Source organism: Erinaceus europaeus, chromosome 18, assembly GCF_950295315.1.
Source record: "Erinaceus europaeus chromosome 18, mEriEur2.1, whole genome shotgun sequence".
In the NCBI taxonomy this organism is placed as follows: Eukaryota; Metazoa; Chordata; class Mammalia; order Eulipotyphla; family Erinaceidae; genus Erinaceus; species Erinaceus europaeus.
Genome location: NC_080179.1, coordinates 68,264,556 through 68,284,644, shown reverse-complemented (window position 1 = coordinate 68,284,644; position 20,089 = coordinate 68,264,556). Strand labels below are relative to the sequence as shown.

Here is a 20,089-nt window from a genome sequence, read left to right as displayed (position 1 = left end):
AAGGAGGTTCACTAGAGAAAAAGGCCCTTCTCCACACAAGCTCCTATGGGATTAGAGAGGAGGGCGTCAGCAGGGGATGTCAGGCGGCCTCATCTTAAGCAGCTCTGATTCTGCAGTGTTTCCGACGCTTCTGGAGGGACCATGTTCCAACTGGGCTGGCTGAGCCTAGTCGCTGCAGGTTGAACAGCAAGCAGCTCGGAGATGGATTGTATCATGACTTTTTGGCGTTTACAGAGATGCGTGTGGATGAGCAAACCCTACAACGCTACTGTCAGGGCATTTCTTTTTGTTTTCCTACCTAGGATAAATTTGTTGTACATTTTGACAGGTTCCGTACCAAAAGGTGTATTTTTTTTTTCATTTTTTATTTATTTTTTTTACAGATCCCGAGCTGTAACCTGACTATTCAAAATGCTTCTTCATATTTGGAAAAAGTGTTCAGAGTGAAAAGTGAGCCCCAGAGCAGCACTTGGTTGTCCCCTAAAAATATAAAGTGACGCGGGGATACAGCATAATGGTTATGCAAATGACTTTCCTGCCTGAGGCTCAAACGTCGTTAGTTCAGTCCCCAGCACTACCCTAAAAATATAAAGTGACGCGTTTATTTTACAGGAAGCTAGACAGTTGCTTGAAGTGCCATCACCCAGCTCCAGGGCACTTGGTAGCTCCCTCCGGGGAGTGGCACACGCAGGACACCATGGGAAGGTGGAGGTAGGGACCCGAGTGTAGCCAGCACCCTGAGGCCATGGCAGCGGCACTGTTTCCCAGAGGAGGTGGCTCTTGGGTCGTCATCCCCTTCAGATGTCTCCAGAAGACAAACAGTCCAAGCACACATCTGTACACATAGAGATTCGACACAGCTCAGACATCTGAAACAAGTGGTGGACTGCAGAAGGCTTGGGGGGGGGGGTGGGTGGGTGGGTGTTGAGGAGGGTCTAAGTGTGTGAGAGAACACGGAAATTGTGAAGGAGGGAAAATATATAAAGGAAGTGGTGATTAATGTAGTCCTTGACATGCTACAGGGAGTCGTATCTGTTGAAAGAACCAGAGAGAGAGAGAGACACAGAGGAGTTAGAAAATACAGTGGTCGTATAGAACTTCATTTTGTTTCAGGATTGAATTCTAAATATTCTGACTGAAGCAGTCCAATGGAAATATTCCATGAACCACATAACTTTTACATTTCCGAGGTTTCAAATGAAAAAAGAAAAGACACTGCTTTTCTTTGATCTATTTAGCCATAACAACATTCTCTTCAAACAATTATTTATTTATTTGCTTATTTATTGCCTCCAGAGTTAACACAGGCTCAGTGCCGGCACTATGAATCCGCTGCTCCGGGTGGCCATGCTTCTTCTTCTTCTTTCTTTATTGCATAAGACAGAGAAACATTGAGATGGGTGTGGGAGAGACAGAGAGGCACCTGCAGCCCTGCAGGTGAGGACTTAGAAAGATTTTTTTCCCCTGCAGGTGAGGACTAGGGGCTGGAACCTGGGTTTGAGCACTTTAATGTGAGCACTTAACCAGGTACGCCACCGCCTGGCCCCCAAGAATTTGTTTTCCATCGATGCTGTGAACCGTCGGAGAAATAGACATTTCATTTTCTTATTTCTAAGAGAAGCTCAAACACCAGTTCTCAATTGCTAGTACAAGCTAGAGACAGTCACTAACCCAGACTCTCCCCAAAGAGGTTCCTATGGGCCAAGAGACAGCACAATGGTTAAGCAGAAGACTTTCATGCCTGAGGCTCTGAGGTACCCGTGTAGCCCTCAGCGCCACGCATACACCAGAGCTGAGCAGAGCTCTGGTCTCTTTCTCTCAGTATCTCTCTAGAAGTTCCCCTTCAAATAAAAAATGGAAATATCCTGCAGTGCCACTTGTAGAATTTAAGCAAAGGACATGAAAATGCTAACTGGAGAGAATATACACACCCCTGTGTTCACAGCAACCTTCTCACCATAACCCAAACTTGGGATGCCAAAGCTAGATGCCAACTGAAGATGACTGGCTGCTTCTCCATCATTAACAAGGATGAAATCATGGTTTCTGAACCATGTGTGGCCTTGAGTTCTATCAATTCTACCTAAAAAAAGCACAGTTTAAAAACAACTAAAAACAACAAACTAGCCAATAAACAAACAAGCAACAACAACAAAACACTGGTGAGAAATCTATGATGGCTATCAGAGGAAATGGGGAAAAGGTCTTGGGGGTATAAGTGGAGGGTCTTTTTGATGTGACAGCAATGGGACTTGGTGGTGACTCCAGTGAGGCCTTGTTTTGTGTCACCAGGGCTTTTGCTGGGGGGGGGGGGGGGTCTGTGTCTCCTGTGGTAAAGCAGGTCTGCATGTGTCTCTCTCTCCTCTCTACTCCCCCCCCCTTCCCTTTCACTTTCTGTTTCTATTAAAAATAAGGAAGAAAAAAAAAAGTTGGAAGAATAGACTTCCTAGCTTCTTCTAACATAAAAACCCCAAATATGATCTGCTATATTCTTTACGAATTGGGTTCCTGATTAAACAAATTGTTTAATTTGTTCTGCTTTATACTGTAATACCTTTCAGCCAAACAATTGCAGATGCTACCATGATGCCAACCTGACTTCCCTGGGCAGATAATCTCACCAATGTGTCCTGGAACCCCACCTCCCCAGAGCCCTACTTCAGTTGGGAAATACAGAAGTAGGCTGGGGTATGGCTCGACCTGTCAACACCCAAATCCAGCAGAGAAGCAATTACAGAAGCCAGACCTCCCACCTTCTGCACCCCATAAAGATCTTTGGTCCATACTCGCAGAGGAATAAAGAATACGGAAACTTCCAATGGAGGGGAGGGGATATGGAACTCTGGTGGTGGGAACTGTATGGAATTGTATCCCTCTTATACTCTAATCCTGTCAATCATTATTTTTTAATTGCTTTATTGGGGGATTAATGGTTTACAGTGGACAGTAAAATACAATAGTTTGCACATGCATAACATTTCCACATAACAATACAACCCCCACTAGTCGGTCATTATTAAATCACTAATAAAATTAAAATTAAAAAAGAAATAGAAAACAATTAATTAAAAACAAAAGTATATTTTTTAAAAAAGGAGAATCCAATCTGAGCTGGAAATTAACAGACCTCAAAATGTGTTCTGAATGTTGCCATGGGACCCTCACTTCCCTTTCTCTCCAGCACCATTGTCCTGAGCACATGACCTCTCTCGGGGTCACCTGGCGGAGGGATGGCCTTCCCATGTCTCCAGAGGCAGAGAGGTACCGAGCACCTACCTTCAACTATAGGATTACAACTGAGCATAACGAGTGCAGCCCACCCATGCTGACAGACCCCAGCATCACACACACACCCTGTGGGCCCACCCTTAATCCAGTAGGCCATAAAGTGACAAGGACTGTGGCCAGAGGCCTTTCATCCACCCCCTCACCCCCACATGCAAGACCCAGCACAGCTGGGATAATAGTCTAGAAGTAATGGGGCCACAGAGCAGGCCCAACCTATGAGCTTGGTCACCACACGGATGGAGAGAAATAACACTGAGCTGTGTCAGATGCCCATCCCCAGAAAGCCTCTCAGCCTGCAGGGCTTGCTCTTCATGAGAGGCTGTCTCCCCAGGCGATTGGCTGCCAACGGAGTCCTCAGAGCAGGCCCAAGAAAAAGGGGTCCTCTGGCAACGCCCATGTCCAGTGGAGAAGCAATTACAGAAGCCAGAACTCCCACCTTCTGCATCCCAAAAATAATTTTGGTCAGACTCCCAGAGGGGAGAAATGATAGGGGAAGATGACCAGAGAGCTCTGAACTCCAATTCCATTAGGACCCAGAGAGAGAAGAGGAAAAAAGGGAGAACATTTGGAAGTAGTAACAGGTGTAGGTATGACTTAGGAAAGAAGAGAAGGCAGGACCATTGAAAAAAAATGGGTATATATATATATATATATATATATATATATATATATATATATATATGTAGATAGTTACAGAAATAATCAACAACAAGGGCAACAAAAGGGAATAAAGAAAGAAAGAAAGAAAGAAAGAAAGAAAGAAAGAAAGAAAGAAAGAAATAATAATCAACCCAGGGGGTCGGGCGGTAGTGCAGTGGGTTAAGTGCGCATGGCACAAAGTGCAAGGACCAGCTGGGATCCCAGTTCAAGTCCCCAGCAGGGGGGTCGCTTCACAGGCGGTGAAGCAGGTCTGCAGGTGTCTATCTTTCTCTCCCTCTCTCTGTCTTCCCCTCCTCTCTCCATTTCTCTCTGACCTATCCAACAACAATAACAACAATAATAATAACCACAATGATAAAACAACAAGGGCAGCAAAAGGGGAAAAAATAGCCTCCAGGAGCAGTGGATTTGTGGTGCAGGCACTGAGCCCCAGCAACAACCCTGGAGGCAAAAAAAAAAAAAAAATAAAGAGTGAAAGAAAGAAAGAAAGAAAGAAGGAGAGAAAGAAAGAAAGAAAGAAAGAGAGAAAGAGAGAAAGAAAAAAAGAAAGAGTAATCAATACATACCTGTGACCTTGGGTGAACCACTGCAGTTTCCAATAGGGAGAATAGGGGCACGGAATTTTGGTGGTAGGAATGATGTGGAAGTGTACCCCTGTTATCTTGTAATTTTGTAAACCAATATGAAATCATTAATTTAAAAATGGTGGTGGGGGGAAGGAGTCCAGTTGAGACTAGTCTGTCCTCTGTCTACCCCAACTACCTGACTGCTCATCTCAGACTTGTGTGGGGCGTGGCGGAAGTGCGGATAGAAGCGGTGAAGGGAGGTAGGTCAGCCCTGAAAGAAAGCACTTAAAACCCAGTTCTGTTGATTCTTTTGTCTTTCTATCATCATCTTTGCCACTCTGGACCAACTTTTCCAGAGACGGAGGGAGGGAAAGAGAAACAGCGAGAAAGAGGTAAGCATAGATAAGCTCCCTAGTGAGCTATCACACCAGCCCCCTGATACTATTTTAAAAGTAGTGGTGTTGGCAGGGTGGGGGGGTGCTAAGTGCTGGCACAACCAGTAAAACCTACAAGTTACCATGTGTGAAGACTGGGTTCAAACCCATTCCCCACCTGTGGGGGGGGCTTCATGAACGGTGGAGCAGTGCTAATCCTGATGGCAATAATAATAGTAAAATAATGATGATAAAGACACTGTTGAAAGGATTTATGGTTCTAAATGGGTGAGTCATCCTGTAAAGCACATGTATGCTAGTTACTATGTGAAAAGACTCGAATTCAGCTCCCCAAACCTCACCTGGTCAGAAGTTTTACAAGCAGTGGAGCAGTATTGGCACTGAGTCCCCAGAGATAACCCTGGTAGCAAAATAATAATAATAATAATAATCTATTTTTAAATATTTATTTATTCTCTTTTGTTGCCCTTGCTTTACTGTTGTAGTTATTATTGTTGCTATTATGGATGTTGTCGTTGTTGGATAGGACAGAGAGAAATGGAGAGAGGAGGGGAAGAAGACAGGGGGAGAGAGAGATAGACACCTGCAGACCTGCTTCACCGCCCGTGAAGCGACCCCCCTGCAGGTGGGGAGCCGGGGGCTCAAACTGGGATCCCTCCGCCGGTCCTTGTGCTTGGCGCCACGTGCGCTTAACCCGCTGCACTACCGCCTGACTCCAAAGATTTATCTATTATGAGAGAAAGAATGCAAGAGGAAAAAGAGGGGACTAGCAAATGGCATACGGTGGTACAGAGGATTGAACCTGCAGCCCCGGGCATCAGGAGTACAGACTGGAGTTCTCACAGTCTGAGTCAGTTCCCTAGCCCCTGCCAATATTTGCAGTAATTGAGAGCAGCCATCCACTCACCCACCAAAAAAAGCAGAGCCCTGTGCCAAGTGACCTGGGCTGCCCCTGGCTATCCACCGAACTGAAGGCGGAACATCAGAAAGACAAGGTGCACCCCGGCACAGAAGGAAACGAAATGGCCTGCTCTTTAGAAAGGGTGCGAGAGTCCGAGGAGAGAAGTGAATTACGCAAGAGTTTTGTAAGAAGCATTGAAAAGTCTGTTCTAACCCCCACCCCAACTTTGGCTGTTGCAATTGCTTGCAGTGGGATTTACGTTTAATCCAAACAGTACACAGCATTATCTTCTCTTGGGCCTCCCTGGCAGTTCAAGTCCTATGCTCAGAAAATTACGAGCTGCACTTTCTGAGTCACTGTGGAACAGAAGCCCTGGCCATCAGCTCTGGAGAAACAGTCAGTTGCTCCTAGTCTGTGAGAAGCGTGGAGAGAAGCAGCAGCCAAGCAGAGCCACGCAGCACACAAGGACATACTATGGGCCACGCAAGGACTTCTAGATCCTCCAGGACTTCTCATTTTGGTTCTCATTTTGATTTTCTAAGGCAAGTCCCAAAGCCGTGGGCCTCACCCAGACCCACCTGCACTCCTTTCTGCTCTCTCTCCCTGATGTCCTGCTTGGGCTCACTTTTTCCCTGCCACCAGGATCACTGCTCAGTGCCTGCACGACTCCACCACCCCCCACGGCTATTTTCTTTGAGATAGAAGATGGGGGTTTAGAAATAAGAACGAGGGGGCCAGCCAGTGGCACAGCCAGTGGCGTGTACATGTTCCAGTGCTCATGGATCCAGGGTCAAGCCCCTGCAGAGGCGGAAGTTTCATGAGCAGTGGAGCAATATTGCAGGTGTCTCTTTTTCTCCCTCTCTCTCTCCCCCTTCCTCACAATTTCTATCTCTATCCAATAAATAAATAAAAATATTTAAAAAAAAAATAAATTTGGAAACAGCTAAAACTGTGACTTAGATTTCTTATTTATTTTTAAAATATATATATATGTATGTATGTATGTATTTATTTATTTATTTATTGCCTCCAGGATTACTGCTGGGGCTCGGTGCCTGCACTACAAATTCACTGCTCATGGAGGCCATTTTGTTGCCCTTGTTACCCTTGTTGTCATCATTATTATTGTTGTTGTTGTTATTGGATGGGACAAAGAAAAACGGAGAGAGGAGGAAAAGACAGAGAGGGAAAGAGAAAGACAGACATCTGCAGACCTGCTTCACCACCTGTGAAGCGACCCCCCTGTAGGTGGGGAGCAGGGGGCTCAAACCAGGATCCTTATGCCGATCCTTGCGTTTCACGTCATTTGTGCTTAACTCTCTGCGCTACCGCCTGGCCCCCAGACTTCCTATTTCTAGTTTTAATCTAATGTTTAAATTTGTATCAACTTTATAGTAATTAAGAACTACAAGGGGGAGTAGGGTGGTAGCGCAGTGGGTTAAGTGTATGTGGCTCAAAGCACAAGGACCGGCATAAGGATCCCGGTTCGAGCCCCTGGCTCCCCACCTGCAGGGGAGTCGCTTCACAGGCTGTAAAGCAGGTCTGCAGGTGTCTGTCTTTCTCTCCCTCTCTGTCTTCCCCTCCTCTCTCCATTTCTCTCTGTCTTATCCAACAATGATGACATCAATAACAACAATAATAACAACAATAAAACAACAAGGGCAACAAAAGGGAATAAATAAATACATATTTTTAAAAAGAGAACTACAATGAACTATGTACAATTTTAAAAACTGCAAGTACTTAAATATTATACTGAAATTTATTTTAATTTTTTTTTGCCATCAGGGTACCATCATTGGGGCTTGGCACCTTCAGGGTTTCACTGAAATAGCCAAATAGCTTTCTTTTTTTTTTCTTTTTGATAGTTTAAAGCAGAGAGACAGAAAGAGGGAGAGAGAGAAAATGAGACCCCCCTTTAGCTCAGCTCCACCACTCGTGAAGCTTTCCCCTGCAGGTGGGGACAGGAAATTTAAACCTGGATCCCTGTGCAAGGTAACGCGTGCACTCCAGCAGTGAGCCACCACCTGGTCTCTATAATAAAAATGTTAAACTCGGGAGTCAGGCGGTAGCTCAGCGGTTTAAGCGCACGTGGCTGGAAGCGCAGGGACCGGCATAAGGATCCCAGTTCCAGTCCCCGGCTCCCCACCCGCAGGGGAATCTCGCTTCACAAGCGGTGAAGCAGGTCTGCAGGTGTCTATCTTTCTCTCCCCCCTCTGTCTTCCCCTCCTCTCTCCATTTCTCTCTGTCCTATCTAACAATGACGACATCAATAACAACAACAATAATAAATACAACAATAAAAAACAAGGGCAACAAAAGGGAAAATAAATATTTAAAAAAATTTTTTAAATTCTCAACATATATGAAAATTTTACTCCTGTAACAGTACTGTACTTAATTAATATTCAAATCTGAGAAATAACAGCCTAAGCACTGCAGCAGGATGAAAAGGCAGCTCTCTCCACAGCCTTTCAGAAAACAGGCAGGGTCAGCAGTACCCTCCTGGTGCCATCTGGTGGACACACTGGAACATGCATTCACCTGATCTGCATGGTGCTCAGAAAAGACTGCTTGCTGGGCAAGTACTGAAGTGGGTCTGTACAGTCAGTGGGGCACCTCGCACGAGCAAGTCAGCACCACCTGAGGTTCGTTTCAAACCTCGCTCTCCTCTCATCTGCTACCCTGTCTTCAACCCCAGCCCCATCAGAGCTGATAAGCTGTCTAGATTTACCAGAGGAAACACACCCTAAAATGAGGCCCACCACCTCCCAGCACTCCCCCACCACCTCCAGCACCTGCACTTTCTACTCCACTGGCTCTGGGTTTGGGTGCAGTGCCACCCCCTCTTCTGCTCTGGGTCACATGTCACTATACCGATAAACCCCCGGCATTCCCAACCTCTCTTGACCTGGATCCCATAGCTGCAATACCTTCCATTTGAAAGAAGACACCCAGTTCTCTCTCAACTGGGAGAACTCCTGGGCCCGTTTAAAGAAAACTCCAGGGTTCTGGGCGTTGGCACAACAGGTTAAGTGCATGTGGCACAAAGCGCAAGGACCGGCATAAGGATCCTGGTTTGAGCCTCTGTCTCCCCACCTGTAGGGGAGTCCCTTCACAGGCGGTGAAGCAGGTCTGCAGGTGTCTGTCTTTCTCTCCCCTTCTTTGTCTTCCCCTCCTTTCTCCACTTCTCTCTGTCCTATCCAACAATGACGACATCAATAACAACAACAGTAATAACTACAACAATAAAACAACTAGGCAACAAAAGGGTATAAATAAATATAAAAAAAGAAAAAAGAAAACTCCAGGGGTGCAGCTGTGGAGACCCCTTGCCCCTCACTCCCACCCCAGCAGCTGGAAGTGCTTAATGTTACTGTTCATCACACACCTTTTGTCTGCAATCACCTTCCAGCTACCGGGCCCTCCAGGTCTGCCCTTGGCCTCTGTGACCCTCAGTCTCTTGCCTCAGACCCCTGTGCTGGCAACACCGCTGTTCCCCCACCTTTCCTGCAGGCCGCCAGGGGTAGTGGGACACTTCCCCATCCCTGTCTCCAGAGGCCAAAATCCCCACCCCACCCCTCTCACTATCATGCAAAAAACCAATTTAGGTATCTTTCTGAAAGGAGAGAGCATTTTCTGGGAGCCAAGCACACATACCTGTATGCCTGCATCAGCTAGGGTCAAGCAGACATCACGTGAAACTCTGCGTATTAGCTGCTTAATAAACCCAGAGTGTATGTCTCCACCCCACGCCCACCTCCTCATTCAGGATGCTGGAGTGCTCAGCCAGACCATCTCCAGCCTCCTGTGTCTAGCTGGAGCCACGTGCTTCAGATCTGACCTGAAGACATGGCCTCAGGAACAGGGTGAGGCGGAGACTCTGGGAAGACTGAAAACAGGAAAGCTGACCTAGCTAGGAACTGCCTTGTCGCTTCACGGGCACACCAGAATTGTAGATGTCATCCAAGCAACCCTACGGAGGCCTGGAGGAATCCGCTGCCTGCTGAGGACACTGGCCTTAAATGGCAGAGGTTAGATTTTGCTAGGGAGACAGCATCACGTTTCTGCAAAAGGCTTTCACAAGCCTGGGGCTCCAAGCTCCCAGGTTCAATCCTCGGCACCACTATAAGCCAGAGCTGAGCAGTGCTCTGGTGTTTCTCTCTCATTAAAAGAAAATAAGTGTATATATTTATATTTAAGGGGGATAGGTTTCACCTGTCACAACAAGAATTCTTTTTTTTTTTTTTATAGGACAGAGAGAAATGGAGAGAGGAGGGGAAGACAGAGAGGAGGAGAGAAAGATAGACACCTGCAGACCTGCTTCACCGTCTGTGAAGCGACTCCCCTGCAGGTGGGGAGTCGGGGGCTCGAACCGGGATCCTTACGCCAGTTCCTGCGCTTTGCGCCACATGCGCTTAACCCACTGCGCCACCGCCCGACCCCCAACAAGAATTCTTTTTAATAGTCATGGAACAGAACTTTCCCGATGCAGACACTCGAGCTGGTGAAGTAGCCTGGATAGCGCGTTGCTTCACCAGGCTCAGCCCAGACCCCACTGAGTTGGAGGAAACGTCAGTGCTGCGGTCTCTTATTCTCTCTACCTCTTTATCTTTCTGTACCTTAAAAAGGAGGAGGAGGAGTGCAGGGGAGCTAGCATAATGGTTATGCAAACAGACTCTCATGCCTGAGGCTCTAAGAGGTCCCATGTTCAGTCTCCTGTGCTGCCATGAGCCAGAGCTGAGCAGTACGCTAGTAAATAAAAAGGGGGGGGGGTGGCTGGGAGGGGTGGGAGTGAGGAGAGGGAAGAGATACACAGAAGAAGCAGAAACAGATGAGATACAGGTTCTGGGGGTCGGGCGGTGGCGCAGTGGGTTAAGCACATGTGGCGCAAAGCGCAGGGACCAGTGTTAGGATCCCGGTTCGAGCCCCCGGCTCCCCACCTGCAAGGGAGTCGCTTCACAGGCGGTGAAGCAGGTCTGCAGGTGTCTATCTTTCTCTCCCCTTCTCTGTCTTCCCTTCCTCTCTCCATTTCTCTCTGTCCTATCCAACAACGAATTGCGTCAACAAGGGCAATAATAATAATAACCACAATGAAGCTACAACAAGGGCAACAAAAGGGGGGGGAAATGGCCTCCAAGAGCAGTGGATTCATGGTGCAGGCACCGAGCCCAGCAATAACCCTGGAGGAGGAAAAGAAAAAAAAAGAAAAAAAAAAAAGAGATACAGGTTCTCTGGTGTTATTTATGTGACTAAGGAATCAGAGGAATAAAATCCCAGCCTGACAGCCAACGAAATCATAGCTAAAGGTTAGTAAAATGCAGAGGCCCAGGCCCAGGGCTCCATCAAAAATCCTGGCTTTCAAGATGCTGGATGTGCTGGTTTTTGCTTTATACTCTTCTGTTCTGAGTGGTCTGACGTGATCTTAAAATTCCTCTTAAGTGTGAGTCCCACTACTGAGAACACACAGCCCAAATCAGTTTCTTAACATCCAGTTTGACTTGATTTCTGGCAGAAGGCAGGTGTCAGAGCTGAACAGGCTGACCAGGGCCCATCAGCTCTCCTGGACATGCGGGAGGCAGTGGACAATGCCCCCTGCGGGCTAGCCCATCTCCTAGCCTGCCCCTGTTGCATGCTGTCACGCTTCCCACATGCAAGCTGCAACCTGAGCACTAGCAACAGGGTTACGTCACGCCTTCCTTCTCTCCATGCTGAAGACGCTGCAGGAGGGGCTGCTGCTCCCAAGCCCCCTTGCCCAGTCCAGCTTCACACCCATCCCGAAGGCTCACTAGCTCACCTGCCAGCTTCTGCAGTGAGGGCTGAGAGCACAAGGACCTCACCCAACATCACCTTCTCTCAATAACCACTGGTACAAGGACAGAGGCTTTCTAAGCAAGCTTTTCTGGCCAGCTGTCTGTCTGTCTGTCGGTCCTGCCCATTTAACAGCCTCTGTTCTTGTTCAAGGATAAAAGGTCAGGCTTGAGTTGGGGATACAGCATAATGGTTCTGCAAAAGATATTCATGCCTAAGGCTCTGAGCTCCCAGGTTCAATCCCTAGCACTGCCATAAACCAGAGCTGAGCAGTGCTCTGGCTTACCCTGTCTCTGTCATTAAATGCATAAAATATTAAATCAAAAGAAAGGAAAGTGTCAGATGAAGGCTCAACCCTCCTCCACTCCAAGGCATATTGCCTTTTTCTTCTGAACTTCTCTGTTCCAGACTCTTGGAAACAGAGCTGGCAGTCAGCTGAGGTCAAGAACAAACACCTCATCACAGACCCCTGCGAGCGTCAACCCGGCTCTGACCTAGCACGTTATGATCGGGCCCTCCTCAATCGCTATCGAACAGGCCATGGCCGGTGCGCCGCTATGTTCCATCGCTGGGGAGCCAGAGACGACCCGAACTGCCCCTGCAGCTCCAGACAGACTATGACCCACATAGTCAACGACTGCCACCTCTCCAGATTCAAAGGAGGTCTCGAAACTTTACATAAGGCTCAACCTGACACTGTTGACTGGCTACGGAAGAAGGGCAAACACTAGAAGTAGTAGTAATGCATAAAATATTAAATCAAAAGAAAGGAAAGTGTCAGATGAAGGCTCAACCCTCCTCCACTCCAAGGCATATTGCCTTTTTCTTCCTTTTGCTAGGAAAGCAACATGGAGTGTGGGCTATGAAAAGGGAAGTCTACGAATCACTGTTTCCCCAGCTAGGTATCATATCTGCACATTCTTAGACCAGTTCATCTGCTACCTTCACATAAATGCAGATAAAAAGACTGCACTGTATAGCTCGCTCTTCCTGTTGGTTCCCAGGACTTCTTGGTGAAGACAGCTGGCAAACAGGTAATGCCCCATAGGATGCCAGCCACAGTGAGGAGTCTCCACATTAAAACCAGCCCAATGACTCACCTGTCACACCCGTACCTGCCTAGGCAGGGTCCCCAGGCACCAGGTGGCCCCAGCTAGAAGACCCTGCATGTCTAGACAGAGCTGAGGGAAGCCCAGGTCCCCAGGGCCTACAGGAGAGATGGGGGTGGGTAGAACTAGCCCCCCCCCCTTTACTGCAGGTACACAGGTGGGCAGGGACCCTACAGAGAAAGCAAACCTGAGAGCAAGGACTCACTTCGTATTTATTTCTGGTAGTGGGTGGAGTTTGAAGAGCCACCTCCTCCCCCTCGGATGGCATGGACAGCTGTTGGGGATGATGCCGGATAATGTCCAGGACGGATGGGCTTGGCTGCACCCACAGAAAGGAAATAACAGGAGTTAGAACGCATGTAGGCAGCCATCCCTGGTCCCCCGCAGGTCACCATTCTGAGCAACTTCTCAGTTCTCCTGAGCTATCTGACCTTTCTGAAAACGGGGGTCAGCCTGCACAGCTAGTGGTCAGCACCATCAGCTAATGGACGGCATCCAGGTTTGAGGACCAGAGAAGCAAGGGACTCTCGGCTTTATCTGAGGCAGATTTATCAGTGATTGTGGGCTTCCAGGGTATATCCACGCATCCCTGAAATTCATGCATCCTGTGCACTGATACACAGGAATTGGTGCATTTTTTTCTGGGTCCGTGGCTTTCAGTCAGCTTTCAAGGGCTGTGAAATCCAGTGAGAACAATAGCCACTAATCTAAGTTATGATCTCGAGAGGAAAGACATGAAGTTGCTTGCATATATTATATCTCCACAGTCCTATCTGATTTGACACAATGCTACACATTACTGGAGATGTTTCAATGTTTTTTAAAACAGGTTCTGTAGAGAACATCCTTGAGTCCCCTTTATTCCTGGAGCTCTGTTTTGGGAACTCTATGACTCAGCCCTTCCATCCTTGTTCCCTTCTGGGGCACAATGCCCCTGCCCAGATCTCCAGAGGCTGCTCCTCCAGGCCCCTCCCTGCAGGAACCATGCCCTGCTCTCTCAGCGCCAGGCCCGGGAGTGTTCCAGGGGATTTCAAAACCTGCATTTGCCAGTGGCTTTCCCTGGGGCTTCTGACTACATGGTACCCCCTTCAAAGATCCCCTTGATGCAAAGCGCAGAGACCTTCGGGACTTCTAGAAGTACCCAAGAGGTTCCCATGCAGCCTTCTGGGTCCTGCACACGGACTCCCCTAGGCGGCCTGGAGCTCCAGGTTCCTGTAGGTGGAGTCCCAGGCGCTCAGCCCAGCCTAGGAAGAGGGGCTCATACCTATCTGGGCCGAGTGCGCCCTCCTGGCCATGTTCTTGGCCCGCACAGCCTCCTTGATGCGGTCCACCTCCTGCTGGTAGCGCTTGCGGTCCCGCATGGCGTTCTCCTTGGCCTCCTTGAGCGCACTCTCCAGGGCCTTGACGCGCTCGGCCGTGGCCCGCAGCCGCTTCTCCAGCTTGGGCAGCTCACAACGCAGGTCGGCATTGTCCCGGACCAGCTACAGTGAGGGCAGAGGTGGGAGCTACTGGGGAGGTCTGGGGCCAGGGGCCAGGGGACAGCACAGGGGCAGAGCACACACACACACACACACACACACTGTGGCCACACCTAATGAGGGTTCTATCCAAGAAAGAATGGGAAGCAGAGGGAGCTGGCAGGCTCTCCTACCTGCTTGTGGACCTTAGTGAGCTGTTCCAGGTTATTTTCCAGGAAGGAAATCTTCTGCTTCTGGGCAGCACTGCCTCCACCGTCATCGCTGTCCAGCTCCACACTCTGCAGAGACACCTCAGTTCAGAACCGGTCTCCACCTATCACCCAAGACCCAGGTATGTGGGAGGATACAATCTAACCACAGGGTGATAGGAAAAGCCACGGTGTATTTTTTTTGCATAAAAAAAAAACACAAAGAATAATATGTCTTGATTTTCCCAACAACCTAATATATTTAAAACAGACTCCAGGGCCAGCAAGATAGCCTGCTTGGAATGTGTGCTGCTTTGCCATGTGAGTGAGATAAGATCAAGTCCAGCCCCCACTACACTGGAGAAAGCTTTGTGGTGTGTGTGTGTGTGTGTGTGTCTCTCTTTATCTGTCTCTAACTAAGAAAAAAAAAGTCATGCTGGAACAATGACATCATGACAATGACACACACACACACACACACACACACACACACACACACACACACACACACACATACCCTGGACCACACCAAAGGTTATTTTTAATTAATTAACTTATATATTTGGCTTGCTGTGGTGCAGTACCTGTACAATTCTACACTCCCAACAAACTCTTTTTTCTTTCTTTTTTTTTTACTTTTTACTTTAATTTATTTATTCCCTTTCGTTGCCCTTGTTATTTTATTGTTGTGTAGTTATTGTTGTTGTTGTCGGATAGGACAGAGAGAAATGGAGAGAGATGGGGAAGACAGAGAGGGGGAGAGAAAGATAGACACCGGCAGACCTGCTTCACCACCTGTGAAGCAACTCCCTTGCAGGTGAGGAGCCCTGGGGCTCGAACCTGGACTCTTTTTTTCTTCCTAAATTCAAGATAGAGAGACAGAGAGGGGAAGAAGAAACACCATGGCTCCCATGTGATGGCCTGGAGCCTGAACTCAGGTCCCTGTACTTGGTTAAAGTGTGTCCTTTGCTGGATGAGCTATCTCCCAGCCCCAAGAGATTATTCTGAAAATAAAAATAAATAAGTTTTGTACACTTTAAAAATAATCTGTAATAATCACTTCCCCATCAAGCAATACCCTTGGTTGCATCTATAAGTATTAGAAGTATTTTTAAGAGAATGTGTACAAAAGCAAAATAAACCACCAAAACAAACAAACAAAAACACTACAAACTTATAGTAAACAAAAGAAGTGGATAATGGCACATCAGGTTAAGAGCACACATTACCATGTGCAAGGAACTGGGTTCGAACACCGGCTCCCCACTTGTAGGGGGAAGTGCCATGCATGGTGAAGTAGGTCTGCAGGTGTCTCTGTCTCTCTATCTCCCACTCCCCTCTTAATTTCTCTCTGTCCTATCAAAGGAAAAAAATGGCCATCAGAAGCAGTGGATTCATCATGTAGGCATCATACTCCAGGGATAACCCTGGTGGCAATAAATATATATAAATAAAATGTTTTTAAAAAGCAAAACAATAGACTCCTTCTCATTGTAACAGATCCCTTGTCCATCCCAAACATCTGTCAAGATTGAGGCCTCCTCTCTCTCTCTCTTTTTTAAATCATTTTATAAGAGGCTTAATGGATTACAGTGCAGTTGGGTACCATCTCTCATCTCTCTGTGACAGGTGTCTGCAAAACTCTGTCATCTCCAACCTGGGTCTTTTCCCTTCGTCATGCCAGGACCCACCACCCTCTCCACAGTCCTTTGCTTGTAGGGTCTTTTTTTAAAATATTTATTTATTTATTCCCTTTTGTTGCCCTGGTTGTTTTATTGTTGTAGTTATTACTGTTGTTATTGATGTTGTCATTGTTGGGTAGGACAGAGAGAAATGGAGAGAGGAGAGGAAGACAGAGAGGAGGAGAGAAAGATAGACACCTGCAGACCTGCTTTACCACTTGTGAAGTGATCCCCCTGTGGGTGGGGAGCCGGGGGCTGAAACTGAGATCCTTATGCTGGTCCTTGCGCTTCCAGCCACGTGCGCTTAACCTGCTGCATTATTGCCTGACTCCCTGGAGGTTCTTTTCTAAAGGTACTTTGATTTCTCATTCTCTCTCTCTCTTAAATTGGGAAGATTAATGGTTTACAGGCAACAGTAAATACAGTTGTTGGTACATGTGTAAAATTTCTCAGTTGTCTACAAAACACTGTCAACCCCAGACTAGGTCCTCCTTCACCATCTTGCACCAGGACCTGGATGCCTCTACTCCTCTACCCGAGTCCTTTTTTGGTGCAATACACCAAACCCAAGTTTGTCAGGAAATTGTTAAGCCAGCTCCCCCTGCTCCACCCTGCATTCCTGATATTATGGCCTATCTATATAATCATTGTTTTGCCTGAAAGATCCCCACCCTTTCCATTCCTTTGATCTATCTTTCAAGACCCTCCCTGCCTCCAGGGTATCATTAATCCCACCAGTTAAAACCCCTAACAACAGTTGCAAAGGGAAGTTTGTACCTTCCCAGCGCCCTTTTGCCTTTCTCCACCCCTTTCCTAGCTATTTCTGTTTCCGACTTGTCACTTCCGGGTCTGGCCTTTAAAAGTGGTGTCTCTGATCAATAAAGACATTGCATTGCCACTCCACCACGAGTTTGAGTCATCTCTCCTGCGTCGCTGAGTGAGTAGCAACCCAGGCTGGCTCCAGTTGAGTGCTCTCCAACCCAGAGAGTACACGCCCAGGAAGAGGCACCCCCACGCTAGCCCAACACAAGTTCTACTTTGTGTTTACCCTTTCTGTTCCTACTTCTCAACTTATGTCTATGAATGAGGTCATCCCATATTCATCCCTCTCTTTCTGACTTATCTCACCAAAATAATTCCTTCAATCTCCATCCATGATGAGATGAAGAGAGTGAATTCACCATTAATAATAGCTGAGTAGTATTCCACTGTGTGTATATATATATATATATATATATATATATATATATATACCACGTCTTTCTCAGCCACTCATCTATTGTTGGATACCTAGGTTGCTACCAGGTTTTGGCTATTACAAATTGTGCTGTTATGAACATAGGTATATGGAGATCTTTTTGGATGGGTGTTTAGTTCCTTAGGATATATCCCAAGGAGAGGAATTGCAGGGTCATAGGGAAGGCTAAAGGTATTTTTCTAAAGGTTTTAGAATTCACTGGGAATATAAGTGAAAGCACAGATGTAGAATGGTAATGTTCAATGCTGTGCAGATGTCCCCTCAGGATAGTAACAGTTCCCGTGAGAGTTAATATGATATTCTCGAAGTGCCCTTCCCAGCCAATCCTGTCCCGGCCCGGCTCGTCACTCCTGGTTTTTGCCCTATAAAGCCCTTCTTCTTCCGCCCCTCTCTCTCTTGCCCGCTTTTCACTTTGGTGATTAGACACAGGGAAGGTTGCTGTGCGAGGCAGCCATTTTGGCTAGCTCCACGTGGCCCAAACCACTGCACTCTCACCCAACTCTGAGGTGCCCGTGCGAATAAAGAATTGTGTTCCCTCTCTGCTCCGGATCTCCTCTCTCTCTCTCTCTCTCTCTCTCTCTCTCACTCCTCTGTGGCGAAGCATGACATCTGGCGCCCGAACAGGGACTGTCATATGGCGCCCAACGTGGGGCATGAACCCACAACCCTGAGATTAAGAGTCTCATGCTCTACTGACTGAGCTACCCGGCAACTCCCTGAGATCACTCTGCATGTCCTGAGACCCAGAGAAGCTCAGAATTATAAAGCACACAGACCTCCATTCTTTCTCTTTTTGTTGCTGCTGTTACCAGGGCTCAGTGCTCTAGGTTGACTTATTTCAGACAGAAACAGAGAGACAGAGAGAGAGAAAGATAGACAGGGATGGAAAGGCTACAGCACCGAAGCCTCCACCAGTACAGTGGGAGGCTGGGCTTGAACCAGGGTCCTGTGCACAGCAAAACAGGTGCATTCCCAGGTGAGCTATTTTGCCTGTCCCAGACTGAAAATTCTTGGCCTAGGACTGGCTCTCCCCAGCTGTAGAATCTTGAGGGAGATTATTCAGGTTACTTAGCCTCTGAGTCTTCTCCAGGTAGGCAAAACAAATACTAAGACCCCTGGCATGACTGCTAGGGCAGTGGATGCCTAAGCGCTTCTTGAATTCTAACTTTGCCCCATGTGGCCTCTCAGCAGGGACACAGGAGACTCTCACCCCTGGCTTCTGACACTGCTCAGTAGATAGCACTGTCTGACAATGCTCTCTGGGGCATCCCTGTAGGACCCAGCAGTGGTGCACCCTATCATGTGCAATGACCCTGGTTCAAGTCTTCAGTGCCCACCCACAGAGGCAAAGCTTCACAAGCAGTTAAGCACTGCAGGTGTCTCTCTTTCTCTCACTATCTACCCCTCCCCTCTCAGCTTCTGTCTTAGCAAATAAAAAAAGAAAATGGGGGGGTGAGATATAGCCACCAGGAGCAGTGGATTTCTCATGCAGGTACCAAGCACCAGTGATAACTCTGACAAAGAAGAAAAGAAAGGAAAGAGGAGGAAAAGAAAGGAAAAGTAAGAAGAAATGAAGGCAAAAGAGAGGGGAGAAATTTCTTCTCATAAGAAGGCAAAATGTTCCCAAGGTTTTCTGGATTTTTTTTTTTTTGGCCTCCAACATATTCCTTTAATAACAACTGTCTAGTATGAAGTGTTTAATTTTTTTTGCCTCCAGGGTTATTACTGGGGCTCAGTGCCTGCACTACAAATCCACTGCTCCCAGATGACATTTTTCCCATTTTGTTGCCCTTGTTGTTGTAGTTATTATTATTGTTGTCACTGCTGTTGTTGTTGTCAGATAAGACAGAGAGAAATCCAGAGAGGAGGGGAGACAGACAGACATCTATACACCTGCTTCACTGACTGTGAAGCGACCCCCCCGCAGGTGAGGCGGTTGCGGGGGGGGGGTGGTGGTGGGCCACCTGAAACACAAAGTAATTAATTTTTTAAAGTTTTTTTTAATATTTATTTATCTATTCCCTTTCGTTGTCCTTGTTGTTTTATTGTTGTAGTTATTATTGATGTCATCGTTGTTGGATAGGACAGAGAGAAATGGAGAGAGGAGGGGAAGACAGAGAGGGGGAGAGAAAGATAGACACCTGCAGACCTGCTTCACCGATTGTGAAGTGACCCCCCTGCAGGTGGGGAGCCAGGGGATTGAACTGGGATCCTCACCCCGGTCCTTGCGCTTTGCGCCACGCGTGCTTAACCCGCTGCGCTAACGCCCGACTCCCAGTAATTAATTTTTAAGCATACACAGTCTGGGTGTAAGCAACTTAAATTTTTTTCCCCTGCAGGTGGGGAGGTGGGGGTGGGGTGCAGGAGGGTGGTGGGCCAAAGTAATTAATTTTTAATTTTGAGATCCAAAGTAATTAATTTTTAATCATACACATACAAGTCTGGGTGTAAGCAACTTAAAACTTTTTTTTTTTGGGGGGGTGACACCTTTCTGTGTTTCTTAGCCCTAGGTGGTACAAAACTTACCTTTTTAACCCGGGCAGTCAGGTCCTGAACAAAGAGCTTTCGGAGGTTATGTAGCGTTTGGAGCTCCCGGGACTGGAAGAGAGAAGGGAAGCACTATGTTAATGGGGAACATTGGCATGACACCACAGCCGGCACCAGATCATTCACCCCAGATGTCTCCACCACCAAAGACATGGAGTTGCCCCATATCCTGTGACCTGCCTTCCACACACATTCACCACCCTCAC

At 47.4% G+C, this 20,089-nt stretch overlaps 1 protein-coding gene across 2 annotated transcripts in view; it reads right to left on the bottom strand.

Moving 5' to 3' along the window:
- Positions 1–704: 704 nt before the first annotated feature.
- Positions 705–20,089, bottom strand: part of KIF5C (kinesin family member 5C) — a 206,979-nt gene continuing 187,594 nt past the window's right edge. Inside the window, exons 22-26 of one of the 2 annotated variants that reach the window (XM_007522235.3) lie at positions 19,863–19,934; positions 14,382–14,486; positions 13,995–14,211; positions 12,936–13,049; positions 705–1,032 (exon numbers count right to left, since the gene is read on the bottom strand). In XM_007522235.3, coding sequence (XP_007522297.1) covers positions 12,943–13,049; positions 13,995–14,211; positions 14,382–14,486; positions 19,863–19,934 — 501 coding nt within the window. In that variant the 3' untranslated portion in view covers positions 705–1,032; positions 12,936–12,942. Of the gene's footprint in view, positions 1,033–12,930; positions 13,050–13,994; positions 14,212–14,381; positions 14,487–19,862; positions 19,935–20,089 lie in introns of those variants that run through there. The other variant, XM_060178097.1, reaches the window with a different exon arrangement.